The 17,004-nt window shown below is 44.0% G+C and overlaps 1 protein-coding gene across 1 annotated transcript in view; it reads left to right on the top strand.

Annotated features, from left to right (window-relative positions):
* piezo1 (piezo-type mechanosensitive ion channel component 1) overlaps positions 1-17,004 on the top strand; it is a 353,209-nt gene that overhangs the window by 245,933 nt on the left and 90,272 nt on the right. Inside the window, exons 10-11 of the mRNA XM_060911720.1 lie at positions 15,408-15,504; positions 16,071-16,180. Coding sequence (XP_060767703.1) covers positions 15,408-15,504; positions 16,071-16,180 — 207 coding nt within the window. The remainder of the gene's footprint in view (positions 1-15,407; positions 15,505-16,070; positions 16,181-17,004) is intronic.

The raw sequence follows: 17,004 nt of genomic DNA, 5'->3' as shown, positions 1-17,004 counted from the left end.
AATGTTCTCTGGAAATATTCCTGAGCCCATTTTGTGATTTCCAATACAGAAGCATGCCTGTATGTGATGCAGTGCCGTCTAAGGGCCCGAAGATCACGGGCACCCAGTATGGTTTTCCGGCCTTGACCCTTACGCACAGAGATTCTTCCAGATTCCCTGAATCTTTTGATGATGTTATGCACTGTAGATGATGATATGTTCAAACTCTTTGCAATTTTACACTGTCGAACTCCTTTCTGATATTGCTCCACTATTTGTCGGCGCAGAATTAGGGGGATTGGTGATCCTCTTCCCATCTTTACTTCTGAGAGCCGCTGCCACTCCAAGATGCTCTTTTTATACCCAGTCATGTTAATGACCTATTGCCAATTGACCTAATGAGTTGCAATTTGGTCCTCCAGCTGTTCCTTTTTTGTACCTTTAACTTTTCCAGCCTCTTATTGCCCCTGTCCCAACTTTTTTGAGATGTGTTGCTGTCATGAAATTTCAAATGAGCCAATATTTGGCATGAAATTTCAAAATGTCTCACTTTCGACATTTGATATGTTGTCTATGTTCTATTGTGAATACAATATCAGTTTTTGAGATTTGTAAATTATTACATTCCGTTTTTATTTCCAATTTGTACTTTGTCCCAACTTTTTTGGAATCGGGTTGTATATAAACACGGTGCAAAACTATGAGCATCTGTTATGTGCTCGAGTACAAAATAACTTTTTATTGAGGTTACATTGTTCATTTAAAATGGTGCAGTTTCTCCCATCTTTAGGAAGAGAATTGAATAGCTTGGATGTGCTATATTGAAAAGTAAAGAATATCAATGGCACCTTAAGCTTAGGCGCACTAGATGAGCAGAGAGGTTGTGCCGGTGTGTGTTGTTCTAACTCGAGATAAAAAAGGCCAATAACTACAATGCAATGCCTTAAATATTAACTTGCTCAAATGAAACTTTCTACACTCCACGATGGGCCTAGTTTAAAGCTAGACGGCCTTTCGACTTCATAAAATCAGTGAAATTTAGTTCTCTCTGAAATTTGGTCATTGTGATATATGTTTATTTCTGCAATATCTAAAAAAAAAAACCCAGGCCATTCTGTGGCTGGGAAGTTATTTAATTTGAGCGGATTTCCGAGCAAATAATATGCATGAAATCGCTCGCTTTGCGCAGTCAAGCAGACAGAGGAAGTCCGTGTGCGCATCCGCAGGTTTACCACCTTCTTCTTTTCCTTCTTCTTTTGGGTTTTACGGCAGCTGGCATCCACAATGTTGCATTACTGCCATCTACAGGTTTACCTTGACCGTGCACTGACAGTTCCATCATTCTGTTGCTAAACAAACAGCTGATCACACCGAGGTGCTCACTGAGCACCGATATTTATTAGTTTGGTCCTGTGTTTCCTTCACAGCATAGTCCCTGTGTCCGAAACCACTCCCTACTCACTATATAGGGAACCATACTGTATAGTAAGGACGCCATTTTGTAGTGCTGTCCGAAATGATATTAAGGATTATTACACCCTATATAGTGCACTCAAAGTATCCCACAATGCATCACGAAAAGTAGCGTACAACCGATGGTTACTAACCAAGCAATATATCCCATCATGCATTGCAGTCACGCTGAAAGAAATCAAATTAAAAGTCTCAAATTTGATTTCATAAAAGGCAGCGGCAAAGAAGAAAGTATTCAGCCTTGATTTTTTTTTTTTTTTAAAGTTGAAAGATGCAGGTATTTTGTATTGATTAATGTGGGAAATACGTTCAGTATAATATGGATTTATCACAAAAATACATGCATGTATTTATTATTTTGAAAACCCACCAGCCGTGGGCTGGTACATTTTAATTGTGCAATAGGAATGACGTAAATACCATCCGAAAGCGTTTTTTTTTCCCCCCATTTTACCAATGTGCTCACTATATAGTTCTCTATATAGTAATTCCCAGGGGTGAAAATAACTTTTATTTCTTGCCGGTACTATTATTTTGAGTCATAGTGCGCGCGCGCGCGGAAAAATACACCTAATTATTTATTATTGTCTACTTATCAAGCATTCACTAGGACTTCTTATCACTCAGTAGTACTAGTATAGTACTTTTTTATCACACTATCACTCTTTCATCCACCTGTATCAGCTTTTGATTATAAATAAATTGCAAACACATCATTTCAACAACACAATTGTTTTAATAACATTTTTTTCAGCTGAACAGTTGAAAACTAACTTTTCATTTTAGACATTGGACGCAGAACAGTGTAACAGAACAGAAAAGTGAAAGTTTTTCGGTAAAAGTTGTCCTCTCTTCCTTATCTTATCAAATATATCGTTGTGGTTTTCTGTTGGTGTTTTTTGGATTCTTTGTATTTTCCCACGGGTGTGTCGGAACGTTTGAGAAAGTGTGTGCGTTCTACAATAAGTGCGTGTGTTCTCAGTGCGCGTGCCATGCATTGGTAACCTAGTTACTCTGCTCGCTCCAACCAGACAGTAATCTAGAATCTTCGCCCCAACTTCCACTCGATTTACAAATTCTGATCAAAGTAGTTTTTAAATGGTTGGTTGGTTGGTTGGTTGGTTGGTTGGTTGGTTGGTTGGTTGGTTGGTTGGTTGGTTGGTTGGTTGGTTGGTTGGTTGGTTGGTTGGTTGGTTGGTTGGTTGGTTGGTTGGTTGGTTGGTTGGTTGGTTGGTTGGTTGGTTGGTTGGTTGGTTGGTTGGTTGGTTGGTTGGTTGGTTGGTTGGTTGGTTGGTTGGTTGGTTGGTTGGTTGGTTGGTTGGTTGGTTGGTTGGTTGGTTGGTTGGTTGGTTGGTTGGTTGGTTGGTTGGTTGGTTGGTTGGTTGGTTGGTTGGTTGGTTGGTTGGTTGGTTGGTTGGTTGGTTGGTTGGTTGGTTGGTTGGTTGGTTGGTTGGTTGGTTGGTTGGTTGGTTGGTTGGTTGGTTGGTTGGTTGGTTGGTTGGTTGGTTGGTTGGTTGGTTGGTTGGTTGGTTGGTTGGTTGGTTGGTTGGTTGGTTGGTTGGTTGGTTGGTTGGTTGGTTGGTTGGTTGGTTGGTTGGTTGGTTGGTTGGTTGGTTGGTTGGTTGGTTGGTTGGTTGGTTGGTTGGTTGGTTGGTTGGTTGGTTGGTTGGTTGGTTGGTTGGTTGGTTGGTTGGTTGGTTGGTTGGTTGGTTGGTTGGTTGGTTGGTTGGTTGGTTGGTTGGTTGGTTGGTTGGTTGGTTGGTTGGTTGGTTGGTTGGTTGGTTGGTTGGTTGGTTGGTTGGTTGGTTGGTTGGTTGGTTGGTTGGTTGGTTGGTTGGTTGGTTGGTTGGTTGGTTGGTTGGTTGGTTGGTTGGTTGGTTGGTTGGTTGGTTGGTTGGTTGGTTGGTTGGTTGGTTGGTTGGTTGGTTGGTTGGTTGGTTGGTTGGTTGGTTGGTTGGTTGGTTGGTTGGTTGGTTGGTTGGTTGGTTGGTTGGTTGGTTGGTTGGTTGGTTGGTTGGTTGGTTGGTTGGTTGGTTGGTTGGTTGGTTGGTTGGTTGGTTGGTTGGTTGGTTGGTTGGTTGGTTGGTTGGTTGGTTGGTTGGTTGGTTGGTTGGTTGGTTGGTTGGTTGGTTGGTTGGTTGGTTGGTTGGTTGGTTGGTTGGTTGGTTGGTTGGTTGGTTGGTTGGTTGGTTGGTTGGTTGGTTGGTTGGTTGGTTGGTTGGTTGGTTGGTTGGTTGGTTGGTTGGTTGGTTGGTTGGTTGGTTGGTTGGTTGGTTGGTTGGTTGGTTGGTTGGTTGGTTGGTTGGTTGGTTGGTTGGTTGGTTGGTTGGTTGGTTGGTTGGTTGGTTGGTTGGTTGGTTGGTTGGTTGGTTGGTTGGTTGGTTGGTTGGTTGGTTGGTTGGTTGGTTGGTTGGTTGGTTGGTTGGTTGGTTGGTTGGTTGGGAGGGAGGGAGGGAGGGAGGGAGGGACAGATACATATCATGCAGGCTGTGCAGAAGCCTAACAGTAGGTATCATAGCATTTATAGCCATAGGCTAATTTCCAATGCCCGTCCCTAGAAGGGCTTTTAAAATAATATATAAAAAACTATTTTTATTTTAAAAAGCAGCCTATTCATTCAATCTAAAATACAGCCAATATACATAACTAACCATATGTCAATGTCCATCCACATATCCATTCATCCACTAAATGTAAAATTAATAAAAATGGTCAGACATTACCTACCTTTCTTTACACCTGCTGTACATAATAAACATACTGTCACGAACACACACGCACTAATTCAAACACACACACTCAAAAATTAATCATAGCCTATCATGAAACATGTTTCTTTATATGCCTTTTTATTTGGGAGACTTTGCAACTAACGTCTGTCTGCTAAAACACTTTGATTACCAGCTGCGCATGTTATAGCACAAGATCTGGTTAAGCCGTGCGCGCGCTGTAGCTCGCTCGTTGTTTGTCCAGCGAAACACTGCACACATAATAGAATATTGAAACATCAACATGTGTTTCTGTATATGTTGTTTTTATTTGGGAGACTTTGCAACAAACGTCTGTCTACTAAAACACTTTGGATACCAGCTGCGCACGTTGTCTGTCGAGTGAAACATGGAAGGAATTCACTTCAGACATAATTCAGAGACAGGTCAGAATGAGTTATATGCAATGTACCGTATATTGAGGAAAACGTGTTGCTTTTGGTAAATTGACGTTAGCAGGTGTGTTGTTATGCTGAAAGTGCTTTTTTTCAGAGAAAGTATATTTTTCTTCCCGGTACGGCCAAATCTTTTAGTGGTACGCCGGACCGGCCAGGACCAGCTTACTTTCACCCCTGGTAATTCCCTCGATAGGGAGTAGCGAGTAGTGAACGAGTGAGCGATTTCGGACACAGGGAATGTCTTTTCTTCTCGCTTTCCGTTACTGTAGTCGGTCTTTCACGTTTCATTCGCACACTCGCGTCCTCGATTTTTCTCTCCTGTTTCAAATTTGTATCCCACAATGCCTTGCGCAAACGGGGAAAGCCCACCACGTGATGCATGATGTAGTATCTTGTATTGAGTCATGGTGAAGCAGGAAAAAATAGCAGCGAATTTCGGGCCATGTGGCCCTAAATTCATTAATTGTTCTATTAAAAAAAATAAATAAATAAAATTGGAAGCCTGTGATTCAAATTCAGTAGCTTTCGGTCCACTAAACAAAAATAATTGGGCATCGGGAAAATTCTTTTCAGGACCTCAACCTGAAAAATCTGAACGGATTTACCTTTAAGGATATCAGATATCTGCAAAACATAATGCTTAGTTACGAAACATGCAGTAGCCAGCTGTAAACGCTGGAATCACTTAAAAAGGTAAGCAGGCATGGGATAAGATACTGAATCATTCAAATCTACTTTAGACAAAATAACAGATTTCGCTTTTGTGAAATGGAGCAAAGGTTTTAAGTTTTCTAAGAACAGCTAACAGCTAGAGATCTTTGAGTTGATATCAGTGTTCCACTTCAAACTTTGATAGAGCTCAGTTCTGAGATTTTTTTTTTTTTTTTTGCACATGAATTTTCATTAGTATAATATTATATTGGTATTTATCAGAAGCACTCTACTAAGAGATTGTACAGGATGACGTGATTTAGCTTGAGTTTATATTTCTTACACAACCCTGGATCGGTGTAAATGTCTCTAAGTAGTGTTTAATGCAGGAATAAATGATTTCTTATTAAACCCTCCAACACGAGTGCAGTATGGCTTTCTGTTCACTATGTACAGAGTGTCTCAAGAGTCTCGATCTATAGGCAGTTATTTATTTTGAACAAATGTTCAAATTGATGCCGTTGAATTTGGCAACACTTGTGTATACACTGAATACAGGAACGTTGAATATTTCTTAATGCATCAGAACTGGGGTTGTTACATCAGATAAGTACTAAAGGCAAATAAGTAATTGCCTGTGGATCCAGACAAGGGATAAAAAATAATTGCCATTGGAGCGTGGACAACATGAGGAAGAAATCCCGATTGTTGTCATGGTTACAAGCCACATACAGTAGGCTACATTCACAATACCAAATCAGAGCTGATGTTTTCATGGCTGTGTGGACACAGAAATCCAATCTTTTCAAATCAGATATGAGTCACTTTCATTGGGTCCTCAATTGGATACGTATGCAACATGAATGAGAACAGTCAGGTCAGAATTCATGTGTCTTTTTGCCTATAAGCATGCGCTGAGCAATGTTTTCATCAGCCAGCACCGGCAGTGCAGAAAAACAGTGGAGGAGAGCTAGGATAGATGTGAAAACAGCAAAAGCTAGCTGTCCAGGGTTGTTTTGTTGTTGTTTTTTAACAGCTGACCAACTTTTAGCCAGTCTCCAGAGCAAAATGCGATGATTGCATGAGCTACTAGCATATTCATTTAGTCCATTTTAATACCATGAGTCATCTCATAAATATGACTTTTTTTTTGTTGCTGATAACGCAGACGACTCGTGCAAAAACTTATCAATGTGTGCGTGCGCATGAAATGCTTCATCACTTCTTGTTTTCAGTCCCTAAACATCTTTTAAGTGTTGTGAGAAGGAATGGCAACATTCTAACATGGTAAACGCTTTACTGTCTCAACTTCTTATCCCCCGCCCAAACGAAGTTTGACAGGGGATATAGAAATGAGTTCCGTCCGTCCGTCCATCCGTCTGGTCACGTTTTCGTTTCTGGGCCATATCTTTAAAACTACTGAAGATATCTTCATTAAATTTTGTATACATATCAAGCAATGTAAACTGGTGCCTTTTGCTATTTTGGATTTTTGAAAAAGAAAAAAAAAAATTTTTTTTCAAATTTTTACATAAAAAATAGATTTCGACTTAGTTTCTAAGAGCAATGTTAGTTTCCGGAGCATATATCCAAAACCACTCATGATATAGATTTGAAACTTGGTATACATGTTAACAAGGTGATGTAGATGTGCTTTTTCATACTAAGAAATTTTGGAAATTTTAATTTTTCATGTTTCTATGGAAACAATTTCAGACTTAGTCTCTCAGGTTAGTCTTAGGGGTAGGTTTTTGTTTCCGGAGCAGAACTTAAAAAACTATGAGTGGTATGGTCTTGAAAGTGTTGATTAAGTAATGTATATGTGCCTTTTGATACTAAGAAATGTGAGAAATATGAATTTTTATTTCACCTGGACCAAAGGTCCAGTGGGTTTATGCCATGGGCTACTAAGGTCCATGTAAAGAGGTAGGGTTGGTTTCCTGCAGCAGAACTTGAAAAATAATATCTTGAAACTTGGTATATAGTTGGTATATAGGGCGCGAGATATAAATGACTCTGTCTTCTTGTTTTTGGTTATCTTTTTGGAAATACAGTACTGTGCAAAAGTCTTAGGCACCCTATTTTTTTTTCAGACAAGCTTTATTTTAGGTTTCTATTTTATGACTTCTACATTGGGCGGCACGGTGGTGTAGTGGTTAGCGCTGTTGCCTTACAGCAAGAAGGTCTGGGTTCGAGCCCCGTGGCCGGCGAGGGCCTTTCTGTGCAGAGTTTGCATGTTCTCCCCGTGTCCGCGTGGGTTTCCTCCGGGTGCTCCGGTTTCCCCCACAGTCCAAAGACATGCAGGTTAGGTTAACTGGTGACTCTAAATTGACCGTAGGTGTGAATGTGAGTGTGAATGGTTGTCTGTGTCTATGTGTCAGCCCTGTGATGACCTGGCGACTTGTCCAGGGTGTACCCCGCCTTTCGCCCGTAGTCAGCTGGGATAGGCTCCAGCTTGCCTGCGACCCTGTAGAACAGGATAAAGTGGCTAGAGATAATGAGATGAGATGAGACTTCTACAACCCCGATTCCAAAAAAGTTGGGACAAAGTACAAAGTGTAAATAAAAACAGAATGCAATGATGTGGAAGTTTCAAAATTCCATATTTTATTCAGAATAGAACATAGATGACATATCAAATGTTTAAACTGAGAAAATGTATAATTTAAAGAGAAAAATCAGGTGATTTTTAAATTTCATGACAACACCACATCTCAAAAAAGTTGGGACAAGGCCATGTTTACCACTGTGAGACATCCCCTTTTCTCTTTACAACAGTCTGTAAACGTCTGGGGACTGAGGAGACAAGTTGCTCAAGTTTAGGGATAGGAATGTTAACCCATTCTTTTCGAATGTAGGATTCTAGTTGCTCAACTTTAGTCCGAATGACACGGCGTCCCTGATTTCCATAAAGAACTTCAAATTTTGATTCGTCTGACCACAGAACAGTTTTCCACTTTGCCACAGTCCATTTTAAATGAGCCTTGGCCCAGAGAAGACGTCTGCTCTTCTGGATCATGTTTAGATACGGCTTCTTTTTTGAACTATAGAGTTTTAGCTGGCAACGGCGGATGGCACGGTGAATTGTGTTCACAGATAATGTTTTCTGGAAATATTCCTGAGCCCATTTTGTGATTTCCAATACAGAAGCATGCCTGTATGTGATGCAGTGCCGTCTAAGGGCCCGAAGATCACGGGCACCCAGTATGTTTTTCTGGCCTTGACCCTTATGCACAGAGATTCTTCCAGATTCCCTGAATCTTTTGATGATATTATGCACTGTAGATGATGATATATTCAAACTCTTTGCAATTTTACACTGTCGAACTCCTTTCTGATATTGCTCCACTATTTGTCGGCGCAGAATTAGGGGGATTGGTGATCCTCTTCCCATCTTTACTTCTGAGAGCCGCTGCCACTCCAAGATGCTCTTTTTATACCCAGTCATGTTAATGACCTATTGCCAATTGACCTAATGAGTTGCAATTTGGTCCTCCAGCTGTTCCTTTTTTGTACCTTTAACTTTTCCAGCCTCTTATTGCCCCGTCCCAACTTTTTTGAGATGTGTTGCTGTCATGAAATTTCAAATGAGCCAATATTTGGCATGAAATTTCAAAATGTCTCACTTTCGACATTTGATATGTTGTCTATGTTCTATTGTGAATACAATATCAGTTTTTGAGATTTGTAAATTATTGCATTCCATTTTTATTTACAATTTGTACTTTGTCCCAACTTTTTTGGAATCGGGGTTGTACATTATCGAGTCAGTACAAAAACATTTTAGAGTCCAAACGTTCATTTTCCAGCACAAAATTAACAGGGAAAAAAATTTTTGTATCTGAACAGCGTATTACATAAGAGCACTTTTCAGATTAAAAAAGAAAACATAATGAAGGCTACTGGGTTTTGGTGCAAAATTAAGAAGCAAGTGTGACAAAGTGTCCAGAAGAACTGTGGCAGGTTCTGTAAGATGCTCGATAAAACCTACAGCTCATTTCCGCATAAAACTGCACTCATTGTACCCGAGACTACTATTTTTTTTCAAGCAAAGGGCTGTCTCGCACCATATATTGAATTTATTTCATTTATCATTGGCTTACTGCTTATAGTATTTTTTTTTTTAATGTTGAAACATTTCATTTCATTATTTATAAGTCTTTTTTGGTCGACAGCATTTCTTTACATGTGTCTGAGACTTTTGCACAGTACTGTATGTTGCAAGAATCAAAATTGAAGTGTGTTTTTCAATAAAAATGATGCTTTACAAATCATTTTCAGTTTTAATATTAATTTCAACGTACCATCCCAACTTTTTCTGATTTGGGGTTGTATTAAAAGACAGAGCCATTCTCCTACACAAACCAGGACATACTTTTCTGTTGGCTTCAGCTAGGTGACTAAAACACTTGCTCATTTGCAATATGTTCAGAATTCAGCAGCCAGATTTCTCACCCATGATAAACATACACCTAACATCACAACTATTCTTAATAATAATCGACATTTGGTTGCCAGTTTCTTTTCACATCCAGTACAAACTCCTGCTTTACACTTTTAAGGTCAATCATGGCTTTGCTCCAGCTTACCTATACAACCTGTTACATCCTTACACCACTTCCTGCAAGTTAAGATCAACTGATTCTGGTTTATTATTTATTAACTCCCAAATATAGCCATTCTTCCATGAATGGTAGAGCTTTCAGTGTCATGGCTCCAAAACTCTGGAATGTGCGTCCCAAAAGCCTCAGGGAAATTTCTTCCATCACACAATTTAAGACTCTTCTTAAACAGATCATGTAGAATGGGTGTGCTTCTGTCCAAATGGCACACTCAGAAGCTTGTGTCTTAATAGCCATGTCCTAATGGTTAGAGAAGCAGTTTTGGGATTAAAAGGTCCCTGGTTCAATTCCCTGGACCAGCAGGAATGCCCTTGAGCAAGGTACCTAACCCCCAACTGCTCCCCAGGCTGCTCTGGGTATGTTGTACATTGCTCTGGATAAGAGCGTCTGCTAAATGCCTGTAATGTAATAGCATTTAACTATAACAGTACAGTGTCTTGCAAAAGTATTCATCCCCCTTGGTGTTTTGTCGCATTACAAGCTGGAATTAAAATGGATTTTTGGAGGGTTAGCATCATTTGATTTACACAACATGCCTACCACTTTAAAGGTGAAAATTGTTGTTTTTGTGACACAAGCAATAATTAAGATGAAAAAACAGAAATCTGGAGTGTGCATAGGTATTCACCCCCCAAAGTCAATACTTTGTAGAGCCACCTTTTGCTGCAATTACAGCTGCAAGTCTCTTGAGGTATGTCTCTATTAGCTTAGCACATCTAGCCACTGGGATTTTTGCCCATTCTTCAAGGCAAAACTGCTCCAACTCCTTCAAGTTCGATGGGTTGTGTTGGTGTGCAGCAATCTTCAAGTTTTGCCATAGATTCTCAATTGGATTGAGGTCTGGGCTTTGATTAGGCCATTCCAAGACTCGTCTCGTCTTCTTCCGCTTTATCCGGGGCCGGGTCGCGGAGGCAGCAGTCTAAGCAGGGAAGCCCAAACTTCCCTTTCCCCAGACACCTCGGCCAGCTCCTCGGGAAGAACACCGAGGCGTTCCCAGGCCAGCCGAGAGACATAGTCCCTCCAGCGTGTCCTGGGTCTTCCCCGGGGCCTCCTCCCGGGGGGACATGCCTGGAACACCTCCCCAGGGAGGTGTCCAGGAGGCATCCGAAAAAGATGCCCGAGCCACCTCAGCTGATTCCTCTCGATGTGGAGCAGCAGCGGCTCTACTCCGAGCTCCTCCCGAGTGACTGTGCTTCTCACCCTATCTCTAAGGGAGCGCCCAGCCACCCTGCGAAGGAAACTCATTTCGGCCGCTTGTATCCGCGATCTTGTCCTTTCGGTCATTACCCAAAGCTCATGACCATAGGTGAGAGTCGGAACGTAGATCGATCGGTAAATTGAGAGCTTCGCCTTTTGGCTCAGCTCCTTCTTCACCACAACGGACCGGTAAAGCGACCGCATCACTGCGGAGGCTGCACCGATCCGCCTGTCGATCTCACGCTCCATCCTTCCCTCACTCGTGAACAAGATCCCGAGATACTTAAACTCCTCCACTTGAGGCAGAACTTCTCCACCAACCTGGAGAGGGCAAGCCACCCTTTTCCGGTCGAGAACCATGGCCTCGGACTTGGAGGTGCTGATTCTCATCCCAGCCGCTTCACACTCGGCTGCAAACCGCCCCAGTGCATGCTGAAGGTCCTGGTTTGAAGAAGCCAACAGGACAACATCATCCGCAAAAAGCAGAGATGAAATCCTGTGGTTCCCAAACAGGATTCCTTCTGGCCCCTGGCTGCGCCTAGAAATTCTGTCCATAAAAATTATGAACAGAACCGGTGACAAAGGGCAGCCCTGCCGGAGTCCAACATGCACTGGGAACAGGTCTGACTTACTGCCGGCAATGCGAACCAGACTCCTGCTCCGTTCGTACAGGGACCGGACAGCCCTTAGCAAAGAGCCCCGAACCCCATACTCCCGAAGCACCCCCCACAGAATACTACGGGGGACACAGTCGAATGCCTTCTCCAGATCCACAAAGCACATGTGGACTGGTTGGGCAAACTCCCATGAACCCTCGAGCACCCTATGAAGGGTATAGAGCTGGTCCAGTGTTCCGCGACCAGGACGAAAACCGCATTGTTCCTCCTGGATCCGAGGTTCGACTATTGGTCGAATTCTCCTCTCCAGTACCCTGGAGTAAACCTTCCCTGGGAGGCTGAGAAGTGTGATTCCCCTATAATTGGGGCACACTCTCCAGTCCCCTTTCTTAAAAAGAGGGACCACCACCCCAGTCTGCCACTCCAGAGGCACTGTCCCTGACCGCCACACGATGTTGCAGAGGCGTGTCAACCAAGACAGCCCCACAACATCCAGAGACTTGAGATACTCAGGGCGGATCTCATCCACCCCCGGTGCCTTGCCACCGAGGAGCTTGCAAACCACCTCAGTGACTTCGGCTTGGGTAATGGACGAGTCCACCTCTGAGTCATCAGCCTCAGTCTCCTCAGTGGAAGACATGACGGTGGGATTGAGGAGATTCTCAAAGTATTCCTTCCACCGCCCGACAATGTCCCCAGTCGAGGTCAACAGCTCCCCACCCGCACTGTAAACAGTGTTGGCAGAGTACTGCTTCCCCCTCCTGAGGCGTCGGACGGTTTGCCAGAATTTCTTCGAGGCTGACCGATAGTCCTTCTCCATGGCCTCCCCGAACTCCTCCCAGTTCCGAGTTTTTGCCTCCGCAACTGCCCGAGCTGCAGCACGCCTGGCCTGCCGATACCTGTCAGCTGCCTCGGGAGTCCTGGAGGTTAACATGGCCCGATAGGACTCCTTCTTCAGCTTGACGGCATCCCTTACTTCCGGTGTCCACCACCGGGTTCGGGGATTGCCGCCACGACAGGCACCGGAGACCTTGCGGCCACAGCTCTGAACAGCTGCGTCCACAATGGAGGTAGAGAACATGGTCCACTCAGACTCAATGTCCCCTGCCTCCCTCGGAAGCTGGGAAAAGCTCTCCCGGAGGTGGGAGTTAAAGACCTCCCCGACAGAGTGCTCGGCCAGACGTTCCCAGCAGACCCTCACCATACGTTTGGGCCTGCCAGGTCTGTCCAGCTTCCTCCTCCGCCAGCGGATCCAACTCACCACCAGGTGGTGATCAGTTGACAGCTCAGCCCCTCTCTTCACCCGAGTGTCCAAGACATAGGGCCGGAGATCAGATGAAACGACTACAAAGTCTATCATTGACCTCCGACCTAAGGTGTCCTGGTGCCACGTGCACTTATGGACACCCCTATGCTCGAACATGGTGTTCGTTATGGACAAACCGTGACTAGCACAGAAGTCCAATAACAAAACACCACTCGGGTTCAGATCGGGGAGGCCGTTCCTCCCAACCACGCCCCTCCAGGTGTCACTGTCATCTCCCACGTGAGCATTGAAGTCCCCCAGTAACACAATGGAGTCCCCAGTCTGAGCACTCCTCAGTACCTCTCCCAGGGACTCCAAGAAGGCCGGATACTCTATACTGCTATTTGGGCCATAGGCACAAACAACAGCAAGAGCCCTCTCCCCAATCCGAAGGCGCAGCGAGGCGACCCTCTCGTTCACTGGGGTAAACTCCAACACATGGCGGCTGAGCTGGGGAGCTATAAGCAAGCCCACACCAGCCCGCCGCCGCTCACCACGGGCGACTCCAGAGAAGTGGAAAGTCCAGCCCCTCTCGAGGAGCTGGGTTCCAGAGCCCAAGCTGTGCGTGGAGGTGAGCCCGACTATCTCTAGCCGGTACCTCTCAACCTCCCGCACAAGCTCAGGCTCTTTCCCCCCCAGCGAAGTGACATTCCATGTCCCAACAGCCAGCCGCTGTGTCCGGGGATCAGGTCGTCGAGGCCCCTGCCTTCGACTGCCACCCAATCCACATTGCACCAGTCCCCTACTGCTACCTCTGTGGGTGGTGAACCCACAGGAGGTCGGGCCCACGTCAGCTCTTCGGGCTGAGCCCGGCCGGGCCCCATGGGCAAAGGCCCGGCCACCAAGCGCTCGCATACGAGCCCCAACCCCGGGCCTGGCTCCAGGGTGGGGCCCCGGCTGCGTCATCCCGGGCGACGTCACGGTCCTCGGATTTTTCTCCATAGGGGTTTTGGTGAACTGCTCTTAGTCTGGCCTGTCACCTAGGACCTGTCTGCCTTGGGAAACCCTGACAGGGGCATAATGCCCCCGAAAACATAGCTCCTAGGATCATTCAAGCACACAAACCCCTCCACCACAATAAGGTGGCAGTTCAAGGAGGGGCCATTCCAAGACATTTAAATGTTTCCCTTTAAACCATTCCAGTGTAGCTTTAGCAGTATTTTGAGGGTCATTGTCCTACTGGAATGTGAACCTTTGTCCCAGTCTCAAACCTCTGGCTGACTCAAACAGGTTTTCCTACAGAATTGCCCTGTATTTAGTGTCATCCATCTTTCCTTCAGTCCTGACCAGCTTTCCTGTCCCTGCAGATGAAAAATATCCCCACAGCATGATGCTGCCACCACCATGCTTCACTGTAGGAATGGTGTTCTCAGGGTGTTGGGTTTGCGCCACACATAGCATTTCCCATGATGGCCAAAAAGATCAATTTTTGTCTCCTTGACCAGAGAATCTTCTTCCATGTGTTTGGGGAGTCTGCCACATGCTGTTGGGCAAACTCCAAACATGTTTTCTTAAGCAATGACTTTTTCTGGTCACTCTTCCGTAAAGTCCCACTCTGTGGATTGTACGGCTTAAAGTGGTCCTATGGACAGATACTCCCATCTCCGCTGTGGATCTTTGCAGCTCCTTCAGTGTTATCTTTTGGTGTCTTTGTTGCATCTCTGATTAATGCCCTCCTTGCCCGGTATGTGAGTTTTGGTGGGTGGCCTTCTCTTGTCAGGTTTGTAGTGGTGCCATGGTCTTTCCATTTTGTTAGAATGTTTTTTAAAAAATATAATTTTTTTTTTTATCACCCAACCCTGGTCTATACTTCTCCACAACTTTGTCTCTGACCTGTTTGGAGGCTCCTTGGTTTTCCTGTTGCTTGCTTAGCAGTGTTGCAGAGTCAGGGTCCTTCCAGAACAGGCTGATTTATACAGACATCATGTGACAGATCATGTGACACTTTGATTGCACACAGGTAGATCTTAATCAACTAATTATGTGACTTATGAAGTGAATTGGTTGGACCAGCTCTTATTTAGGGGTTTCATACGAAAGGGGGTGAAGATCTATGCACACTCCTGATTTATGGTTTTTTTTTCATCTTAATTATTGTTTATGTCACAATAAAAAAAAAAACCAGTGTGCACCTAAAGTTGTAGGCATGTTGTGTAAATCAAATGGTGCTAACCCTCCAAAAATCCATTTTAATTCCAGGTTGTAATGTGACAAAACAGGACAAACACCAAGGGGGATGAATACTTTTGCCAGACACTGAATATTAGAACAATGGAAAAGTCTGGAAATTTCCATTACAGAGTTCGTTTCTGTAATTATTGCAGCTTTGGCTGCATAACTAATTGCTTTGTGTTGTTTGTGTGTAAATGATCTGTCATTGTTTTTCTTTATTACAGCGAATGTTGCTGGCTACAGGTGAAAGTCCTGGACAGGAACCAGACACAAACAATGCCAAAGCCCCCGGCACAAATGGTTCCAGTCAACATGACCAAGGTAAATGTGTGTGTTTCAGCTGTGTATATGGGACTGTGCCTGTGTGACTAGTGATGGTAATACACACAGACACACGAGACTTAGGCTATAGGGAGCAAATATTTATGTTCATTACGCTTTAATGACGGGGACTGGTACAGAGACAGCTACAACCAGTAATGATCATAACTCAACTGATTGTAATGGCACAAGTTCAGTTTCAGGAATTAGTCTGTCGATGGAGCTCCAGAATTATTGGCACCCTTGGTGAATATGGATATAAAGGTTCTGAAAAAATGTCTTGCTGGTCACTTAATCCCACACTGACTATTACAGAGAAATCTGTCCTTTAGTTGAAGTAAATTTATTCTCAGCAAATGGAACAAAAATGAATAATGCAAGATGAGATTGTAGAATGCAGAATGTGGCTTCTGTTTCACCTCATATTTATACCCAGTGAAACAGGATGTCCTGGATGAGTGATTTTCTTCGAATGAATTTGCTTGAAATAAAGTTTGTGTGAAATGAAGATAATTGTGTGTGTGTGTGTGTGTGTGTGTGTGTGTGTGTGTGTGTGTGTGTGTCAGGTCCCAGCGCAGAGACGGTGGAGCCGCAGAAACAGCAGGACAGTCCGATACGATTAGTGGAGAGGATGATCATGCAGCAGAGTTACATCTGTGCTCTCATCGCCATGATGGTAACATCCTCATCATTTTTGTAATTTACAAACATGACGCTATTTTACTGTATTTGTATAGACAGTACTGTGCAAAACTCCTAGGCACATGTAAAGAAATGCTGTAGACCAAAATGGCTTTAAAAATAATGAAATGAAATGTAACAACATTAAAAACAAAACAAAAACTATAAACAGCAGTAAGCCATAATACATCAATATAACAAAGTCAACATTTGGTGTGAGACGACCCTTTATTTAAAAAAAAAAAAGTAGTCTCAGGTAGTGAGTGTAGTTTTATAAAGAAATGAGCTGTAGGTGGGCGGCACGGTGGTGTAGTGGTTAGCGCTGTCGCCTCATAGCAAGAAGGTCCGAGTTCGAGCCCCGTGGCCGGCGAGGGCCTTTCTGTGCGGAGTTTGCATGTTCTCCCCGTGTCCGTGTGGGTTTCCTCCGGGTGCTCCGGTTTCCCCCACAGTCCAAAGACATGCAGGTTAGGTTAACTGGTGACTCTAAATTGACCGTAGGTGTGAATGTGAGTGTGAATGGTTGTCTGTGTCTATGTGTCAGCCCTGTGATGACCTGGCGACTTGTCCAGGGTGTACCCCGCCTTTCGCCCGTAGTCAGCTGGGATAGGCTCCAGCTTGCCTGCGACCCTGTAGAAGGATAAAGCGGCTACAGATAATGAGATGAGATGAGCTGTAAGTTTTACTGAGCATCTTACAAAACCAGCCCCAGTTCTTCTGGACACTTTGACTGTCACACTCGCTTCTAAATTTTGCACCAAAACCCAGCAGCCTTCATTATGTTTTCTTTTTTAATCTGAAAAGTGCTCTCTTATGTAATAT

This window comes from Neoarius graeffei, chromosome 27 (genome assembly GCF_027579695.1).
Source record: "Neoarius graeffei isolate fNeoGra1 chromosome 27, fNeoGra1.pri, whole genome shotgun sequence".
NCBI lineage: Eukaryota > Metazoa > Chordata > Actinopteri > Siluriformes > Ariidae > Neoarius > Neoarius graeffei.
The sequence above is the reverse complement of the archived record's forward strand: the minus strand, read 5'-3'. Positions and strand labels throughout refer to the sequence as shown.